The sequence below is a fragment of the Phascolarctos cinereus genome, unplaced genomic scaffold (assembly GCF_003287225.1).
Source record: "Phascolarctos cinereus isolate Bilbo 61053 unplaced genomic scaffold, phaCin_HiC Scaffold_726;HRSCAF=1367, whole genome shotgun sequence".
NCBI lineage: Eukaryota > Metazoa > Chordata > Mammalia > Diprotodontia > Phascolarctidae > Phascolarctos > Phascolarctos cinereus.
In genome coordinates this window covers 176,740,887-176,761,957 of record NW_027556098.1, presented here as the reverse complement: position 1 = coordinate 176,761,957, position 21,071 = coordinate 176,740,887, and the positions used below count along the sequence as shown (strand labels likewise).

At 40.9% G+C, this 21,071-nt stretch overlaps 1 protein-coding gene across 6 annotated transcripts in view; it reads right to left on the bottom strand.

The window, feature by feature from the left end:
• GRIK4 (glutamate ionotropic receptor kainate type subunit 4) overlaps window positions 1–21,071 on the bottom strand; it is a 689,615-nt gene that overhangs the window by 179,563 nt on the left and 488,981 nt on the right. For 4 of the 6 annotated variants that reach the window (XM_020984853.2, XM_078146898.1, XM_078146899.1 and 1 more), the window contains 2 exons: window positions 14,628–14,780; window positions 12,730–12,834 (listed from right to left, as the gene is read on the bottom strand). In XM_020984853.2, coding sequence (XP_020840512.1) covers window positions 12,730–12,834; window positions 14,628–14,780 — 258 coding nt within the window. The remainder of the gene's footprint in view (window positions 1–12,729; window positions 12,835–14,627; window positions 14,781–21,071) is intronic. The other 2 variants (XM_078146900.1, XM_020984864.2) reach the window with 2 other exon arrangements.

The following is a 21,071-nucleotide window of genomic DNA, read 5'->3' as shown; positions in this document are numbered from 1 at the left end:
CTTTAAATTTTTTTTTTAAATTTTCATTGCAGTTCCAAATTCTCTCCCTCTCTCCCCAACCTACTGAGAAGGCAAGAAATATGATACTCATTATACATAAGAAATCATGCAAAACATTTCTACATTAGGTATGTTGTGGGGAAAAAGGTTAAAAAAAGTAAGAGGAAAAAATATTCTTTAGTCTGCACTCAGAATTCATCAGTTCTCAATCTAGAAGTGGATGACATTTCAAATGCTTTTCAAATGTTATCTTATTTGACCCTCATAACAACCCTTAGCAGTAGACTATATTATTATCCCCATTTTACATATAAGTCAACAGACTCAGAGGGTTTAAGTGATTTGTCCAGAGTCACATGGCTAGTAAATGTCTGAGGTAGCAGGATTCAAACACAGGTCTTCTTGACTCCAGATTTAGTGCTCTATCATATACTATGTGGCCACTATTGAGGGAACACAGCATTGGGAAGCCTGAGCTGCAGTCTCTTCTCTGCAACCCTGTGTCTTTGGGCATGGCATTCAAATGCTCCCCTCCATAGAAATGGGCACAGTAATTCATTACCTTCCTGAAGGCAGGCAGCTGGACCAAATGATCGCTTTGGGTTCCTTCAGGTTCTAAGACCTATCTCTATGATACATATGTGAGCTAGACATATGTCAACTGCTCAAGTGTTATTGATTGACTAATTTTAAACCTCATTCCAATCATGCAAGTGACTTCTTACTAACCCTCAAACAACCTGACCAGTCACCCACTTTTGTCTTTCTCTATCTTTCCAGCCCTTCCCCATCATCCTGTCAATGTAAAATTTTCTCATCAAAGACAAAGCCACTGTGCCTCTTGGGAGATAACCAGCCAACTAGCCTCCTAAGCTGGGCCAACTCTTGTCAAGATTTTCTTCCAGCTGGTAAGCTGGCACCTGGGAGCATAGCAAGGCTGGTGATTTCCAGGCAATCAAACCTGCTCCTTAGCGCTTCCAGCGAGGCCCCAGCAAAAACAGCTTCAAAGGATGTACATATTTATGGTAAACTCCCTCCTCAGATTGAAAATGTATTCAGAAGTCACAGTCATGGTATTCTCCAAGCTGTTTCCCCCCACCGACTCTCAGTCTGGGCATTAATGGCTGTTCTCGTTAGAGCAGACAGGATTGGATCTGTCAATTTCATCCGTAATAAGAGGGGCTGGGGATATGGTGAAAAGGGCATTGATGTTATGAGAGAGCTCTCTATGGGGAAAATGACATCCTATTCACAGTTCCTTCAAAAAGAGTTGAAGGCAATGTCAAAGTAGAACTTTCATGAGACAGTTTTTTTTTTAAAGTATGTTGGGGGGAAGGAGGCATGGAAAAGTAGGGGGGGAACCTACCAGCAGGATGCCGCTAAAATTGCTACCACAGTAACATAAGACATTTCATAAAGCTTCAGCCCCAGAGAGTATGTATATGATAAGAGACACAGCTGGTTTTAAGCTGCTTTCTTCGGCAGCATCATCAGGCAGCACAGCTGCTGAACATCTGGAAAGCTATAGACCTCCCAAAAAGGTGCTTGGCTTAGCTCTATGCAGGCTTATTACTGCAGTAAAGGCTGGAGAAGAGAAAGAGAGGAGAGGAAGTGTTTTCTCCAATCCACTGGGCATGGAACAGCAGAAAATGTTCTGGACCCAGGACATGTCATCTCCCACCTCCGTGTATTTACACTAGTTCCCCCTCCACTCCTATGCCTGGGTTGATCTCCCCTCTCACCTCTTCCTCTTGAATTTTTTAGTCTTCTTCAAGGCTCAAATAAAATGCCACCTTCTGTAGGAGGCCTTTCCTAAGCCTCTCAGTGGTTATTCCCTTATTTCCAAAGAGTTCCTTCCCTCAAGGAACTTAAATGCTACCAGTCATAGAATAAAACATTTACACAGAAAAGTAAGTGTTAGGGATTACGAGGAGGGAAGGAACATACTTGGGATTCATATAGTGATTTACTATTTCTAGATATGTGTCCTTGAGTAACTTACTTCACTTCTCTGGGCCTCAGTTTCCTCATCTGTAAAACGAGGGGGTTGGGCCAAATGGACTCTAAAGTACCTTCCTGCTACAAAAGCCTAGAGCTTCATCTTATGAATTGCAGCCAAAATTAGATGCTAAGGAAAAGCAACTATCTTTCTGGGAGAATTGCCCACCCAGGGGCAGCCCATAGGTTTACAAATCTATAAAGGGTGCCTTCTGTGTCTTGGTTTTCTCCACTTTAGTTCTTTGCAGTCTGGCTCAAAGGGGCTAACAGAAGAGAATCCTCCCAATCAGCGTGCAGAATTCAGATAATGCCCCAAAGTCACTGGGCAACTAGGTGGCACAGAGAATAGAGTGCTGAGCCTGGAGTGAGGAAGAATCATCTTCCTGAGTTCAAATCTGGCCTCAGACACCTATTATTAGCTGTGTGACCCTGGGCGAGTCACTTAACTCTGTTTGCTTCAGTTTCCTTATCTGTGAAATGAGTTGGAGAAGGAAATGGCAAACCCCTCCAGTATTTTTGCCAAGAAAATCCCACGGGATCACAAAGAGTCAGACATGACTGAAAAACGACTGAATATAAATAGTAACCTAAGCATTCATTGATAAAGATCTAGGCAGGATAATAATGTTGGGAACTTAGAAGGAAGAGTCAATTGGAGAGATATTTGGGGAAGAAATATAGTCTTTGTATCCTCATTACTTAGCACAATGCCTTATACCCACACTTTAGTGGGCACTTAATGCTTGTTGAATGAATGCATGATCACATTGCTTGCCTTCTCAATGGGTGGGAGAAAGGCTGGAGGGAGTCATTACACAGTAAAACTAGACATGCAAGGGACCTTAGAGGCCATATAATCCAATATTCTCAATTTATAAATATGGAAACTGAGACCTAGGAAGGTTAAGTGACTGAGCATTAAGATCACAGAAAAGGAGCTGGAAGGTGTGTTAGAGACCAGCTAGACCAACTTTTTCATTTTACAGATGAAGAAACTGAGGCCCAGAGAGGTTAAGTGACTTGCCTAGTGTTACATAGGTAGTCAGTGTTAGAGGTAAGATCGTTCTCAAATGTCTAATCTCCTGGCTCAAGATAAATGAATGGAATTAAGGCCCCACTCCTATTCCATGTCTTTTCTTTTCTTTTTTTTTTTTGTTTTTTTGGTTAGGCAATGGGGTTAAGTGACTTGCCCAGGGTCACAGGGCTCATGAGTGTTATGTGTCTGAGGTCAGATTTGAACTCAGGTCTTCCTGACTCCAGGGCCAGTGCTCTCCCCACCGTGCCACCTAGCTGCCCTTATTCCATGTCTTTTCCACCATGCTTTCCGAGATTGGGATTTCTAACACACATTTTAAGCAAGTGAAACTAAACCAGCCTTGATACCTGGGGTTGCCTGTTTGAGAGAAACGTAGGATTTATTGAGGTAGGGGAGACAATCTTTACATTGAGGCATTTTAATTTCAAAGAAACAGGGGCAGCTAGGTGGTACAGAGGATGGAGCACCACCCTGGAGTTCGGAGGACCTGAGTTCAGATCCGGCCTCAGACACTTGACACTTACTAGCTGTGTGACCCTGGGCAAGTCACATAGCCCTGATTGCCTTGCCCCCCCCAAAAAAAATTCAAAGGAACAGCAAAAGAGTGTTACTGGGGTGGGTTATTAAAAGAGATAGCGCTGATAATGATAACTACTTCCATAGTGCTTTAAGATTTACAGTAACTTTCCTAAAAAAAAATCCCAATTAGTCAGGCATTGATGGTATTATTTCCATTTTACAGACAAGGAAAATAAAATTCAGGGAATTACTCCAAGTCACAGCTATTATGTCTCAGAACTGTGAGTCAACCCCAAGTCACAGATTTAGGTAATAGGTATAGAGCCAGAAGGGACCTTAGAGGCCATCTAATACAAACATCTTATTTTACAGATGAGGAAACTGAGGCCTAGGTTGCTAAAGTGACTTGTCTAGGGTCACACAGCTGACAAGTATCAGAAGTAATTTTTTTTATTCAAGCCTGCCAACCTCCAAGTCCCATTCTCTATCCCCTGCACCAGCCTGCCTCTGGGTGATGAAATTTGAGATCAACAGTGAGCCCGGCCTTTGCGTTTCCATTCCCATGAATAGAGTGTTGGCTAGACTGAAGAAGACCACTTGGAATATCAGGGTTAAGTCCCTGTTTTCCCACCCCCAATACCAGCGACAAAAGCCACAAAAGCACCAGGAAAGGAAAGTACATGTGATTAGAGTCAAAATAGTAATTTCTAAAATGGTAAAAATAACCCTGAATTCTGAAAGATCCAAAAAAAAAATGGTAATAATCCTTTAATCAGCCACCGACGGGGAGCCCCGCTTTCGGTTCAGACATTTTACCAATTACAACCCACTGGGTCCCCACATGTTGCTATCTAAATAATCAAAATGAACTCTTAATACTCACTCACACTGATAGGGGGAGAAAGAAAGAACCCCAATCGACATGAGAAATCACCTTTGTTTAAGAAACCTCAGCCTAACAGACCATTATAAATCAAATGACGTCCTCAGCATTTCAACAGGTTATAGCACAGTGCCAAGCTTGAGTAGAATGTGTCTGCCTGTTGGGTCACTGAGGAATTCCAGAGAAGGAGTGGATGAGGTGGTTAGTCAGGAAGTTGGAAGCCTCCAGAACATACCAGTTATCCTTTCCTTGCCGAAGGAAGGCCAGGGAGAATCAAAGGGAAGAGGCATTTACATCTTGCAGGATGGAGCAGTCAGATGATCACTTAATGACTGCTAGATGAATAAACATTAGATTTAAAGTTGGAAGAGGAGCCCAAGTCCTGTCTTGCTGTGAGGTCTTCGTGTATCTCAAACTCTTGTTCTTTCTTTTTGGCGAGACAATTGAGGTTAAGTGTCTTGCCCAGGGTCACACAGCTAGTAAGTGTCAAGTGTCTGGTCTGAGGCTGGATTTGAACTCAAGTCCTCCTTACTCCAGGGTGGGTGCTCTATCCACTGTGCCACCTAGCTTCCCCTGTCTTAAACTCTTTGAATCTCAGTCTCCCCATCTGTAAAATGTGATAGTAACACATGCCTTGCCCCACAGTATTATTCGATCCCATTCAAAAAGCATTTATTAAGTACATCCTTGGTCCCTATGATCCCTGTGATCTGGGAATACAAAGTTCCTGACCTCATGGAGCCTATGTTGACTGTCTTTTGCCTTCCTTTGTTTCCCCAGTGCTTAGCACAGTGCCTGGAATGTAGCAGGAGCTCAATAAATGCTTATTGACTGACTGACCAAAGGAGATAATATAGATAAAAGTGCTTTGTAACAATAAAGCATATACAGGTTGGTTTTTTTTTTACCTGCATTAGTAATTTTATCACTCTTTTTCTTGAAACAAAGGGTGCAGAAGACTTTTGGAGAGGCCCAGTTTGGTCTTGTAATTTGAATGTAATCCTGGACACTAAGACTGCTGTGGGAGACACCATAGCCACTCGTTGTAAATCTGTGCCTATTCCCAAGTCCCTCTGTACCCATGGAGATTAGAACAGATACGCCTCTGGAACTTCCAGGGGTGGGAAACCTGTGGCCTCAAGGCCACGTGTAGCCCTCTAGGTTCTCAAGTATGGCCCTTTGACTGAATCCAAACTTTACAGAACAAATCCCCTTAATAAAAGGATTCATTCTGTAAAACTTGGACTCGGTCTAAAAGCCACACCCAAGGACCTATAAGGCCACATGTGGCCTTGAGGCCACAGATTCCCCACCCCTGCTTTAGCCTGTGAGAACATTTCTGAGGCCATTAAAAAAAAAATGAAATCCAAGAAGGATTATTCCAATCAAATTATTCCTTTCTGTGGGGACTGCTGTCCTATGGAAGCATAGCAGGTCAAGATGCAACAGCCACTTCCTTGGTTCCCATGAAATACCAGCTGCAGTGTCTAAGTGGTGCATGTATGTGTGTGTGTGTGTGTGTGTGTGTGTGTGACAAATGCATCTCCATATATAGGTCTGCCATTTTTTTCCCCACTGGAACCAAAGAATTCCAGGTACAAGCCACAGAAGTCTCTTCCTGCTAGAAGTTTCCCTCGGTCTCCGAAATGTTCTTTCCTATGGCAACCACCTTCATACAGTTTGAATTAGATTATAAGCCTTTGGGAGGTGAGGTGGGCAAGGACAGGACTGACTGTAGTATTTAAAATGGGAAAAGAACTTCAATATATTCTAGCCTCACAGCCTCATGGTGAAAAAAAGTCAGATCCAGAGATGTTAAATGATAGTCAAGGCCATGCACATTAATAGCACAGCTGGGATTCAAATCCAGGTTCTCTGACTCCAAATACAGTATTCTTTTCACTTATATCATATGATGATGCAGCATGGGGAACTAGAGAGAGGAGCATACTTCCTGGCAGATGCCAGATTCTTAGCTGGGAGAAAAATTGAAGGATTGGTGGTAGTTGGAGAGGGGGGTAGGAGAAGGAAGGCACTCAGAGCTGGGCTAAGTGGTAGCCACTGGTGAAGCATGACTCAGGCGAAGAGGCACAGTGAGCCTAATCAGTTGCTAGAGAAAAGGAAAGGGTAAGATCAGGGTCAACTCAGCAGCCACTCCTAACTCAGCGAATAAAGAGAAAGTCAGAAGAGCCTCTGCTCTGGGAGCACAAGAAATCCATCTATTCAACAGGTATTGATTAAACACCTACTGTGCTAAGCACTGAGGATACAAAGGCAAAGGTAAAAATCGTTCCTGCCCTCAAAGAGCTCGTATTCTATTGCAGGATTCTGAATCACATTTGTCTGTCTGTCTGTCCATCTACATATCTACCAGTCTATCTATCTTATCTATTATCCATCCATCCATCTATCTATCTATCTATCTATCTATCTATCTATCTATCTATCTATCTATCTATCTATCTTGGAGAATGAGTCTCCCTCTTTCGCTCAGGCTGGAAATGCACTGGCCATTCATAGACCCAACCCCACTGCTGATCATCATGGAAGCTTTGACCCAACTCCATTTCTGACCTGGGCTCATTCACCCCTCCTTAGGCAGTCTGGCCATAGCAAAGTCACCATACTGGAGAGAGACAATACAGATATCTGATTGGTATCTCAAAACTCTTGAATAAAATGATCCCACCAGCCTTAACCTCTCTGTAGAAGAGACTATTACAATTATGTGCTAATGTGGCTGGCTTCCTAATGTTTGTGCTCACGCATCTGTGCATGTGTGCATGTGTGTGAAAGAGAAACAGAGACAAGAGAGAAAGAGAGACAGAGAAAGAGATAGAGAGACAGAGATGGGGGGAAGGGGCAGAGAGACAGAGACAGAGACAGAGAGAGGGGATAAGGAGAGACAGAGAGAGAGAGACAAAGATGGGAGAGAGTGACAGAGAGAGAGAGAGAGACAGACAGACAGACAGACAAAGAGACTGAGACCGACCCTTTTGGCAGTCTGGAAGTCTATGGAATCCTTCTCAGAATGATATTTTTAAATGACTAAAATAAAATACATAGAATTACAAAGGAAACCAATCATATTGAAATGTAGTTATAAGCTATATTATAAAAAACAAGTTCATAGATCCCAGGTTAAGAATCCCTGTTCACTGGAGGTAGCTCCAGGCTCAGGCTTGAGGTTTCTGGTGAACATTTAAAGGCAGAGACTCTGAAGGCCTGGGTTGGGTTGACCCATAGAGCAGCGCTTTTACTTGGGTGGAGTCTTTCTGAAAATGGTCTGAAGCTAGAAGGCCTTCTTCCAAGTAGTTTTTTCTAATGAACTCTACCCATTCTCCCTGATTTATCAGAATAATCCCTGACACAACTTTTTTCACCATCCTCTTCTATAATCACAATAATGCATATGAATGGACAAGCATTTATTCCAGGCACTAGGCACTACAGATTAAAAAAAAAAGTAAGAGAAAAAAAGACAGAGACAAAACCCAATCCCCTACACTCAAAGAACTTATGCACACACATTTTCTATATTTATGTATGTCTCTCTATAGGGATAGAGCCTGGATCTTAATTTTATTAATATAGGAAACTCCTAGGTAAGGAAATTCTCTCTGCCAATGCAGGTAGACACCTTCCCTGCAACTTACAGATGCCCAGTGCATTTAGAGGTTATGTGACTTGCCCAGGATCACACAATCAATATATACGAGAGCCAGGATATAAACCTGTATCTTTATGGTTTTAAGACCATATTTCTATCCATTATTCCTTGTCTGTTACCATTTTTACATAACACACACATTTGGGACAAGACTTTTGATTTAATTGGTATAGGAAGATCCCAGACCAGACACACCTTCTTCCAAAGCACGTTGCTACCTGTTTTACAATTTAGTTTAAGAGAGGCCAGCAGCACTAAGAGGTTAAGGGCCTTGTGTAGGGTCCATCCAGTCTCTGTGTATCAGAGCAGGATGGAACTCAGGTCTTCCTGATGCTAAGGCCAGTTCTGTTTACAACTTCTGTCTGCCTCATTCATATTTATATATAGTTTTAAAAAGAACAAAATGCCTTCATTGTAATGATCTCCTTTTTTATTGCCTGTGTTTTTATCATTCCCTCCTCCTGGTCTAGAAGGTCTTTGCAGGAAGGAAACATGCCTGTTCTTTTTTCCGTATCCCAAGCTCAAAGTGTAAAACTACACTCTGTGGGGATTCAGCAAAGGCTGCTTAACTCTGTTTTACAGCTGCACTGAAGCTGTACTACGGTCATAGGGTCAGAGCACAGTGAGGCCGAGATTACATCTGCAGCTTCCACACTGAGAGGAACCAGTTTTGTTTCACGCTGCCCATTGCCAATGAGGCCATGCTGAGCCTTGACCACTTGACAATGTGTGCTGATGGTCAGGAAGAGTAGGTTAGAGTGTGATGGGCTGAACAAACTTACCTCAAGCAAAACTAGAGACCCATAGAAAATGAGAGCCAGAGGGGATCTTAAAGACCACCCAGTCCAACCCTCCAACTTTATAGGGGAGGAAACTGAGTCACAGAAAGGAGATGTGGTTCATCCAAGCACTAAAGGAAGTTAGGGCTAGACCTCCCAATTCTTAGTTCAGGGTGCTTTCTGCCACATACCACACCGCCTCCTCAGGAGTGAATCCTCACTTTTTTGTACAATATACAGTTATCCCTTCCACATCACAACTTCCCTCATCATGGATTTGATATGTTGCACGTCAGCATAAGAAATTAAATGGGAACTTTTGGAGAGATTGCAGAAGCCACAGATGACACATGAAGGCAACACAGAAAAAGTTTAGAAACTTGTAAATGCATAAAATATATGTATACTATTGAATAATATCAACATATTTTATCTTTTAATGCTATAAATACCCCATAAAAGAAAAAGAAAAAATTCAGACTTCTCCTGTGGCATGAAATGGCCAAAAAATTTTACACGGGTTTTCCATATGATGGGGGTACCATGCTCCTAACCCTTGTGATGTAGAAGGGATGACTGTAGGAGAATCTCTGAACTTCCTAGCAGTAATCAACCTCCACAGGTCCTCTCACACAAGATCAAACCAAAGCATCAAAGTCACAGAGAAAGAAGTTGCATGGAAGGTGAATTCTTAAGAGACCACGAAGAAAGGAGATGCCACAAATTCTTTCAGGTACAGGTTAACTTCTGTGACAGGCAGGAAGTTTTACCTCATATCTAACCTCTGTCCTTTCTATATCTTGTAGTAGAGGTGTGGGGGTAACTGTTTGATAACCAGGCCTGATGTGTTTTCAAGTTTAATTTGCATTATTTGTATTTTCTCCATCCCTTTCTTAAGTCTAGACAATCAACAAAACAATAAATCCAGCCCTGACTGGTAGTTTGCCAATTTCTGTGGTGTAAATGCTCACACTGAAAATTTAACAATCTGCACCAGCCAGTTTGAGCTCCTTGAAGGAAGGGGCTTTCATTTTATTTTTGAGCCTTTGCAGATAGTAAAAACTTGATAAATGTTCATTAAATTGATTTCAATGGAATTATTTGATTTCTGGCAGCTATTTACCTCAATCCCTGGAATGGAACTACTTAGAGTCAATTATTGATTATTCACATAGATAGAAATGAGATAGTCAATCATGGAATCATTGAATCTTGGAGTTGGAAAGGACTTTAGAAGTCTCCTGGTACAATGCCTATGCCTCTGCTAAGAATCTGCTTGCCACCACTAATTGTCTCAGATGTTTTTGTTTAGTCATTTCAGTCATGTCTGACTCTTCATGACCCTGTTTGGGGTTTTCTTGGCAAAGATACTGGAACAGTTTGCTGTTTCCTTCTCCAGCTCATTTTGCAGATAAGGAAACTGAGGCAACAGGGTGAAGAGACTTGCCCAGGGTCACATGGCTAGTAAGTATCTGAAGCCAGATTTGAACTCAGGAAAATGAGTCTTCCTGCCTTCAGGCACTGCACTCTTTCCATGTACTACCTAGTTGCCCTAATTGCCTTGGTACGGGGTTCCAAAGATTCTCATTATCTGACACAATGGAGCAGACCCTTGGTTAGTTTATGGGCATAGCCTGAAAGATGCAGAGAGGGAAGTTGAAAGTCTTTAGCTGTTCCTAAGCAGTCATGGATATATTGTTCATAATCTTCCTGCTCTGGTTCCATTCTATTCCATGAATACACTTATTTCCCATATATATGTATGTGTTTAAATAGGGATAGAACCTGGACATGTCATTTATATTAATATAGGGCACTCCTTGATAAGGAAATTCCCTCTACCAATATAGGCAGATACCTTCTTTTCAACTTATCATCTCAGAGAATTGCCTAAAGCACCTAGAGGTTATATGACTTGCCCAGGGTCATACAACAATATATCTAGGAGTCAGGACTTAAACCTATGTCTTCATGGTTCCAAGACTGGATTTCTATCCATTATTCCTTGTGTGTCATGGGCCCTACCGTGCCATCTAGCTGACACAAGCTCAGGCCAGCCTATATTGATTTTACTCAGTAGGGTGTGTTTTCTAACCTGGGGTCAAGTGCAAGGTAGCTAGGTGGTACTGTGGATAGAGCTCTGGGCCTGGAGTTAGGAAGACCTGAGTTCAAATACTGCCTCACAAACCTACTAGCTGTGTGACCCTCGGCAAGTCTACCTCTGTTTCCACATCTGTAAAATGGGGATAATAATAGCATCTACCTCTCAGGGTTTTTGTGAGAATAAAATGAGATAATATTTGTAAAGTGCTTTGTGAACCTTAAAGCACTATATACATTTTAGCTATTATTAATTATTATAATTATTGTTCCAAGGGTTGGTGTGATACATACAGGCCTAGAGGAGCTGTGAAGGCTGCTGGCCTGGATTTCCTTTCACAACAACCAATCTTAAGTATGAATCCCCTTTACAGTATTTTGACAAATGTTCACCTAGCCTCTGCTTGAACACCTTTATTGATAAATAACTCACTACCTAATGAAACACTCTATTCTACTGTTGTATAGTTTTGTTGTTGCTGCTGTTATTTTATTATTTTTGCCTAACTCTTCATGACTCCATTTGGAGTTTTTTTTGGCAAAGATACTGGAGTTGTTTGCCTGTTCCTTTTCCAACTCATTTTACAGATGAAGAAACTGAGGCAACTAGGGTTAAATGATTTGCTCAGGGTCTCACAGCGAGTAAGTGTCTGAAGTTGGATTTGAATCCAGGTCTTCTTGACCCTTGGCCTGGTGTTTTATTCACCTCATTGCCTCCCTGCAAAATTCTTTAGGTAGAGCTAAAATCTGCCTCCCTATAACTTCACAGAGTAGAATGCATTTCCTTAACAAGAAAATAGCCTGAGTGCCCTTAATGTTGTCCATTGGCTCCAAAGGACAGCTAGCTCTCTTATCAAAAGAAGGGTTGGGATGGCAAAATCAATGACACTAGACCTAAAGAACAGAGGACTCAAGTGGCCCCAAGCCTGACTTTTATTCATCAACCTAAATAATCAACTTAAATTCAAGGAACATTTATTAGGCACCTACTATGTTCAGGGCACTTTACCTGATATTGGGAATAAAAAAGAAATAACCTTCCTAGATGTCAAGGAGCTTACAAATAATATTGGAATTTGACCTTCATTATGCAATTTGTTTTCTGCAGCATGGTGTGATGAAGTGGAAAGAAATGGCCAAGATTTGAGCCCTACCATTTATCATTTACTAGCTGTGTGTCCTTGGGTAAGTCAGTTAACCTTTCTGGGCCTCAGTTTCTTCATCTGTAAAGTGAAGGGTTTGGATTTCATATGCTATATATGTTTGTGTGTGTATACATACAGAGATATGATATACATATCCTATATATATGATATATGTGATTTTATGATTCTACCTTCTAAGAATCCTAAAATTTTAGAAGGGAAATGAGGTCTAGAGAGAAAAAAACCCCCACCAAATTACTTACCCAAGGTCACAAAGCTAGTTAATGAAAGACCTGGAAATAAAAACCTTGGTCTTCTAACTCTTGAGATGATACTGTCTCTCCATTATATAATTTTATCTATATTGCTCTTAAAATGCTTTTGCAATCTCTGAGCTCATGCTCACTGCCTGGCAGTGGCTAGGAGGGAGAGAGGAGATGAGTGGCTGAGATATAATGTGATATACTGCTGATGTAGAAGGTTGAGAGGTGGCTATAGTTCTGACTAGTACAGAATCAAAGAATATAACCCACTGGTGGGGAGGAGGTGGGCACAGAGTGGAAATTTTGGCTGTTAAAGTACCTTGGCACTGAGCTTACCTGCCGGAAGCCATTCCTTGTGAACTGCAGGATTTTAAGGGCATAGTTGGACCTCTGGCCTTTGCTGTTGAATTCAATGTGGCCGGTGAGACCTTCCAATTCTACCTGTCCAAGAGAGAGTGAGTTACAGCACCAAAGTGGTTCGGTGTTTCCACTGACCTAGAGCTTACACTAGGAGAGAGAGAATGACTTTCCTTTTCCCACCTTTCCTCTAATGTATTCCTGTCCATCCTTCCAAAAGACATCCTTCTCTTTGAAGTCTTCCCTCATCTCTCCAGGAAGTAACAATCTTCCTTGCTCTCTTCCCCTTAGACTTCGCACAGAACATTGTTTTGTACCCAATTAATTTATCATGTGATACTTTATATTATATTTATCTTTGTAGCAAAGGCAAAGACTGCAGTTTATCTAAGCCTTGAGTCTTCCCCAGTGCCCAGCATATAATAAGTACTTAATAAATATTGAATAAATGTTGTATTTAATGAATACTGGAGAGGTAAAAGCTGTCAAGATCTGTCTTCCTGTCTCCATTTAAGAGTTTGGGATACTGTAAATATAACTTCTGTGAATTAATGTGATTATTTTTAATCCATTTGAAGGGGAATGTAAATGATTTAAGTGGCAAACATCTCTACCAATACTTAAACTCCTATCCCTGTCCATTTTCAAGCTGAAGGGAGGCTAGAATTCTCCCCTTTGCCCTCTGCACTCCTGTACCCACATTCTGAAACTTCAAGAATTGTTTAGATGTCTCATCTAGAACACCTTGCCTTCCCTCTATGGCATCTCTTCACAAGATTGTCCCTTTTGTAGTAACTCCAAAGAAGATCACAGCACCACATGCCTCTAATATATATAAAATCAGGCTAACCCTAAAGGAAACTAGGTTTGGGACCTGTAAGAATGTTAACAAAAGGTTGGAGATACATATACATATGTATGTATATACATGTGTATAATTATATATGTATATATGTATATACACATATGTGTATATGCATATATACACACATGTATCTCTAACCTTTTGCTAACATTTACATTCTTATATATGTGTATATATGTATATGCATATGAGTTTATCATATACATATACACATATGTACATATATATCGCCAACCTTTTGTTAACATTCTTACATGGCCTCCAAAACTTGTGTGTGTGTGTGTGTGTGTGTGTGTGTGTACGTACATAAATATTCATTTCTCCAATTTTCCCTAGACTACTGGGAACTGTCTTTCCTGGGGGCTATGGATGTTCTTGGCCATCATTTGTAACCTTGGTCATACTCAGAAGGGCCAGAGGAAATTCAATGAGGTGCTATGGATGTTTGAGCCAGTATGCTAGCTGAGGAATGATAAGGTCAGAAGACTAGGATACGTGCTGAATTGGGTGATAGTATCCCTTCCCATCTCTGCCTCAACCATTCTTTTTCTACATTCCAATTCTACAGAGGGCTCAGATTCAGATAGTGAATCTGATTGGGACTTATAACACTGGTATTGGGAAATAAGGCTAATTTTACTGTTTCAGAGGTTAATTTTATCAAGCTTATATTTTATATATCAAAAGAAATAACACGTAAAATGCTTTGAAAATATTAAAATGCTAAATGAATACTAGCTATTATTACTTATTGTTATTATTATTATTTGGCTATTATCTATTGAGATCTATCTATTGAGAGACACAAATTGACCTATAGTTTATGCCACCTGCCATAATAATGAACCACATTACGACAGCGGATAGTGTGTGTGTGTGTGTGTGTGTGTGAGTGTGTGTGTGAGTGGTGCTCTTATCTTTGACCTGACTGCCCCTTCCCCCCATACTTGGCTAGCCCAGGGATGTCAGCAATCACCAGACTTGCTAGCCAGGCCCTTCAATCCCTTCTCACCATTCTCAGATAGTTCATGAGGCTGGTACCATGCTGCCAGATCTGTGCTGAGCCACAAGACAGGGGCTTCACACCAATCTCCTGACTTCGGTTCAGCTCTTGAACTGCAGTCACAACAGTGTAGACAGCATCAAATAGCAGGGCTGAGGAGAGCTGGGGATGTGAGGAGGGAAAGGAAAGTCAGAGGATGAAGGAAGAAAGAGAAAGAGGGGATGAAGAGAAAAGAAAAGAGAGGGAGGAGAGACAGAGAGAGAGAATGAGAGAAAACGAAGGAAGGGATGGAGGAAAGAAGAAGAGATGGAAGAAAAGAAAGTTGAAAAGTAAAAGAAAGGAAATGAGAGAAGCAGGAAGGAATGAAATAAAAAGAGAAGAAATAGATATAATAGGAGGGAGGGAAAGAGAGAGGGAGAGAGAGAAGATAATAAGAGTGAAAAAGAGAGAAGAGAGAGGAAATAAGGGAATAAGAGAATGTCTATCAGTGAAAGAAAATAAATTCATCCCTAAAGCCCCATCTTAGGCTACCAGATTATTTCTTTTTGTTCCATGCTAATGGACTTCAGAACGAGCAAAGCTAAGAATGTGAAAGCTGCCTTCACAAGGCCTTCACTTTCATCTCTGGTATTGACATCCTCCCTGGCCTCTAGACTACCTAAGGAGACACCCACCAGCCCTTTCCTTTACATTCATTTAACCCTAGTATGTTATTTTCTTTATTTGTTTTAGGAAAATCAGAATATCCAGTCAATTTCGGAAATGAAGCGATACCTAGGTCAGTGAAGGAGGATTTTCATTTATCTCTGACACTCATTAAAGCTTAGCTCAGAACTGCTGAAATTTATGTAAATACTCTAGATATTTGAGGCTTAGTCAACCAGTCATTCAACTACACTGATTAAGTCTTTCTGTGTGCAAAGCCCTGTATTATGTGGTGTCTGTTGGTGGATAGTAGATGGGGAAGAAAGGATTAGTAGGAAAATGCAGAGGAAATCTAGGCACAAATCATGTTTTTGGAAAGCTTAAAATGACTACATTACATTAAAAAAGGCATAAATACATTTATAAAGGCATACATAAAGAAGAATAAATCAACATAGGGCAAGTAATGCATATATCCAACAGGGTAAGCCTTATACATAGGCAGAATACATAGCTGTACACATGGTATCTTGTCCCTATTCATGTTTCTAAACTGTTTCAGGAAGGCGTCATTCATAATTTCCAACTGACCAAGTACTCTATAGTATACTTCCCACAATACCATTACTTTAACAGACTACAGAAAAACCCTTTTCCTAAACCCAAAATATCTCCTCCACTGGTACCTGAAATTTCACCATAACAACTGATTTCTTTGGATTAAGCACTGCACAAAATTGTGTCTTTAAAAAGTACACCCTGTTAAAAAAAATAGGCAGATTTGACAAGGGGTAACAAAGTATATCAACAAAATATATGCTTTTATAGAAATATACTAACTTGGGAGTAGATTACAGCAAAAACAAAAAATGAAATGCTATCACTGTGGAACTATACTCTAGATATCCAAGTTAAATGGAGGTTATGGATGATTATTCCCTGAAACTAATTTGGTACAGAGGCAAGATGTTGAGGTGAGTCCAACTATTTAACATTATTGATATCTCTTTCTGCTATAAAATGAAAAACTGATCAATTCCAAACTTTCCTTAATAACATTTTCGCGTCCTAGAAAATAGATGAAGACCTAATTTTGATGAACAAGGCCACCTAGCTCCCAGAGTTGTTGTGAGGATAAAATGAGATGTTTGTGAATCTTAAAACACTATAGAAATGCTAGCTGTCATGATCATTATTAAGGGGGAAAACTCCCTAGCAATTAGAGCTAACTGAATGAGGAATGGGCTGCTTCAGAATGTAGCGAGTTCCCTTCATGGAGGCCATTGATTAAAGGCTGAATGACCACTTTTTAGGTATATTGTAATGGGGACTCTTTATCTAAGTAAGGGTTGTGCTATATAGCCTCTGAGGTCCTTTCCAGCTTTGAAATTCAATGACTCTTTCCTTACAGGAGAGCCTGGGCCATGGATTTTTCTGTTGAGAAACTCATATTTATTGCTATGCCATTTATCTGTTATCCAATACCAATTCTGGTATTGCTGTCTTATACTGGCATTTAACTTTTCATGCATCTCTGTCTTCTCTCCCCAACTAATCTGTAAGCTCCTTGAGAGCAGGAACTATGATTTATATTTCTTTGCATCTCCTACAGAACCAAGGATAGGTGCTCAGCTACTCAATTAGTATCTGTTTGAATGAATGAGTGGACAAATGCAGGGATTGCGTCCTTGGAATGGGTAGGGAAGGTTAAAAAAAGGGGAAAAGAATAATAAGTTGAACGAAAGTATACCTATTATGTGCAAGGCATAATCTTTTACAGTCTAGAAGGGGAGTGATTACCCTAATATAAATTACAAGGTAATCAGTACAGAGTATATTGACAGATTTGATGAATAAGGTAAGGCAAGGGAATCCCAAATATAAACTTTACCTGATTCATAATTTTGCCCAATAATAGGAGCCAGGCTAAAGCATCCTTAGAGCATCTTTAAGAAATGCTGTCCAGAGTAAAACAACAAAAGAAAGTTGATCCATCTATAAATGAGGAGAGCTAAAATTCTAGCCTGACTTTGCCACCATCTGGGCAAAGATAATGCAGAAGACTCAATCTTCTCATCCATCTACAATCTCCTTTGAAAAGAACATTGTAGCAGTGGGGAGCTAACCAGTATCCTTCCCCTGTTTGCCTCTGAGGATCTATTAGTTCCAGTATCCTGCCCGAGAAGAAGCTGCTGTCATAGCTATGAGGTCAAGGCAGCCAAGACACTGAGATCCATGAGCCTCTGCTGGAATTGCTCTCTTCTTCAAATCCCCTAATATACTCTGCACTGATTACCTTCTAATTTGTATTAGGGCAATCACTTCTGGACTATAAAATCTATGGTTAAGGAAGGCACTTTATTTATCTTGGTATCATCTGCAGAAACACTGTGCCTTGCACATAATAGGTATTCAACACACCTTCATTCAAATAACATGCAGTAAACACTTGGAGTCCATTCAGATCCTGCCTCAGACATTTACTGGCTGAGCCACCATGGGCTTCTCTTGGCTTTCATCAATAAAATGAGGAGGTTGAACTCGATGATTTCCAGGGTCCTTTCCAGCTCTAAATCTATGATGCTTTAATCCTAAATATTCTTACAGTGCACAGATGCCTGTTCTGGGCACTGGAGATGAAAGATACAGTTTTATTGGACATAGTACACGTGCTTGTGGAGAGGCTCCTCTTTCAGGGACAGGCTGTGGGGGGGACTTGACCTGTGATTTCACCAGCAAAGGGAGGTCTACCCACACAGACCTGCACTTTCTTTGTAATTTATTGTCTTAGAGAGTTGTCTGGACACTGAGAAATTAAGTGACTTGCCCAGGGTAACACAGCCAAGATGGATTAGAAGCAGGATTTGAAATCAAGTTTCCCTGAATCCAAAGGCAGATCTTTATCCACCAACCTATGCTGCTTCTTATCATCTCCTAAAGGAATAAGATGGCAAACAAGTAACTCGAATACAAGCTAATACATGATAAGTTCTCTAAAAAGCGTTTGGATGATATGAGGGGGAAGGTTGATATTGATGTGGGGTGGGATAAGAAAGGCTTCATGGAGAAGGCAACGTTTAATCTGAGCTTTAAAGATGGTTAAGATGTCATCAGGCAAATGCTTGTTAGAGTGAATTAAATTATCCTGCCAGGGCTCTGTGTTAAACTCTTTGGTCTTCTCTGCTGAGCCAGGCAGCTAGACTCCTCAAGCTCCTCTGCCGTCTTCTCTCATCCATCAACTTCAGCTCACTCCTCTCCATCCCATTACCTTGCCCCTTTGCATCTTTGGTTCTTTCTTCATCTGACGTGGGGCTCTCTCACTCTCTCACTTGATGCTTCTCAAAGCTGCTACATCTGTCTGTGTCTGCTTTATATAATCCTTTCTCCCCTGAGCAAATATCTCTCTTTTATTAATGGTCTCCTCAACTTGACTACCAACAAGATTTGAAAGAATTAAAATATGGCTGGCTTAGTGAACCAAGGTTATTCACGATTTAATTCTGAGTTTCTATTTATCCTTTAATGTCTAACTCAAATGTCACCTTCTCCAAGAAGCCCTCTATAATTTCCCAGTCAGGGTCAGCCTTCCCTCTCAGAAAATCACATAACACTGTTTTACAATCTCTAATGTACTTATCATGGATTATTGTGCATTATAGTCATCTCTGTGAGACAAAATCATTTCTAAGTTCAGTAAGGGCAAGTATTGGTAAGGGCAAGGACTCTGCCTTATCTGAACTTTGTTTCCCACCCTGAAGCTTAACAAATGGCCTACATATAATAGGCATTTTGGCTTACTTTAACTCCACCTGCACTCCTGTTATCATCCTCATTCCCTTCCACCCTGCCCCCCCCCAACTTTGGACTCCACCTGTAAACACACTATGCTGTCCAGTGGCTACTCCCTTCTCTTTCCAGCTTCCTTTTATATGTTTTCTTTCTCCTTTAGTGTGGAGGGTCCTTGAAGTTAGGGGCTGTCTTAATTGCTCATAAGTGTATTCTTATGCTTAGCACATTGCTTGGTATATAGGAAGTCCTTAATAAATGCTATTTGTCTATCTATCTATCCATCCATCCATCTATCTATCTATCTATCTATCTATCTATCTGTCTGTCTGTCTGTCTGTCTGTCTATCTATTATCTATCTAGTGCTGTTGCATTAGCACCATGAAAATGACCACCTTCTTTTGGCCAGGGTTTCTGGCTCATAGTCCTTCAGAATCTTACATATGGAAGGGACCTTCGGTAATCATCTAGTCCAACCCCACCACAAGCGCAGGAAGCCCCTCTTGTGTCCTTGGTAAGTTCCTTTGGCTTGGCTGTTGTACTATACACTTTCAATTAATCTCTATCCCTTCTTCCCCTCCACCTTTTATGGTCTGTTTATTTTTAGACTATTACAATTAATGTTAGACTTTCTAGGGGGCATAGAAATTACTGAATGCTCCTGCCCGATTCTTCTATTCTCTGCCCCCCCCATTCATTTCACAGATGATGGTGAGTCTCAGAGTAGTGATGCTCCATTTCAGTTCTAAACACTGCAATCCAAAGTGAGCTGGCCAAGGTCATTTGCCTAATTAATGGTAGGGCAAAGATTAGAACCAAAGTTCTTTCTGTTATGTGCTCTTTCTGTTATGCCTTGTTACCTACCCATTTTGAGCTCATTATCTGTCATTTTGGGTCTCCCTGTATCTATCTACAATGAGGCTTTAAATCTCAGTAAGTATTTGGATGGGGGTGGGGTGGAGCTTAGTGAATTATCATCTTTCAACTGGCCTCTTCAAAAACAGTTGCTCAAAGAGTTCCAGGGTCTTCTTGCTGTGTAAGTGGAAGGGGAATTCTTGACCTTGGAATACAGCAGAGTGACTTGAAGCCAGCCAGATCTCAGTTCAAATACCACCGCAAACACTTACTAGCTCAGCAAGTCACTTAGCCTTTGTCAGCTTCAGTTTCCTCATCTGTGAAATGGGGATGATAATAGCACCCACTACAAAGTATTGTTACAAGGATTAAATGAAGTAATTTATGTAAAGCACTTTGTAAATCTTAAAGTGCTATAGAAATGTCAGCTATAATTATTATTGAGAGGTAGTGTGGTAAGGGAAAGAGGGAAAGGGGGCAGGAATTCTGGCAGCATCATGGATCCATTAATTCCTCCACGACACTCAATCTGAACTCCCCTTTCATTTAGGCCACCCTTCTCTCTAAGAAGCCTTATGTGGGATGCTCACATTTGAGGTCCTGTAGGCTTTCAGGCTAATCTCCCCAAATCTTTTCTTACTTCCCACAACTGAACTCCATAGCCCTTTCTACCACATAACTCCACCCTGGATTAGCTTTTCTTGGCTACTGATATCTTATGAACAAGGGGTCAAGATGCCTAGAATTCAAAAACATTTGATGAAAATTTTCTTGGAGATCCCTGACTAGGGAATTCTTAATGCTCATCAGCCATTTCTGATATTTTATTTTCTGTGATAACAGAAAGGGATATTGATGGGTGGAAGGGTTCCCCAAAATCACATATCTCCTCTTTTTCCTTGGGAAAAATCACTGGATGTGGAGACAGATTACCTGGACTTGAATCTCACTTCTCTACCTTACATGTTCTGTGACCCTGGCAATTCACATAACTTCTCTGGATATCTGTTTTCTCACCTGGAAAAATGAAGGGGTTTTCCCTTGGGCTCTAAATCTACAATCCTATGATCCTAGGACCTTCCTTGGAGGTGAGACTCTCCTAGCACATCAATCAACCTTCACTTATCTTTTTGGATTAGTGTAGAAGGTGGTAATGACTTGGGCAC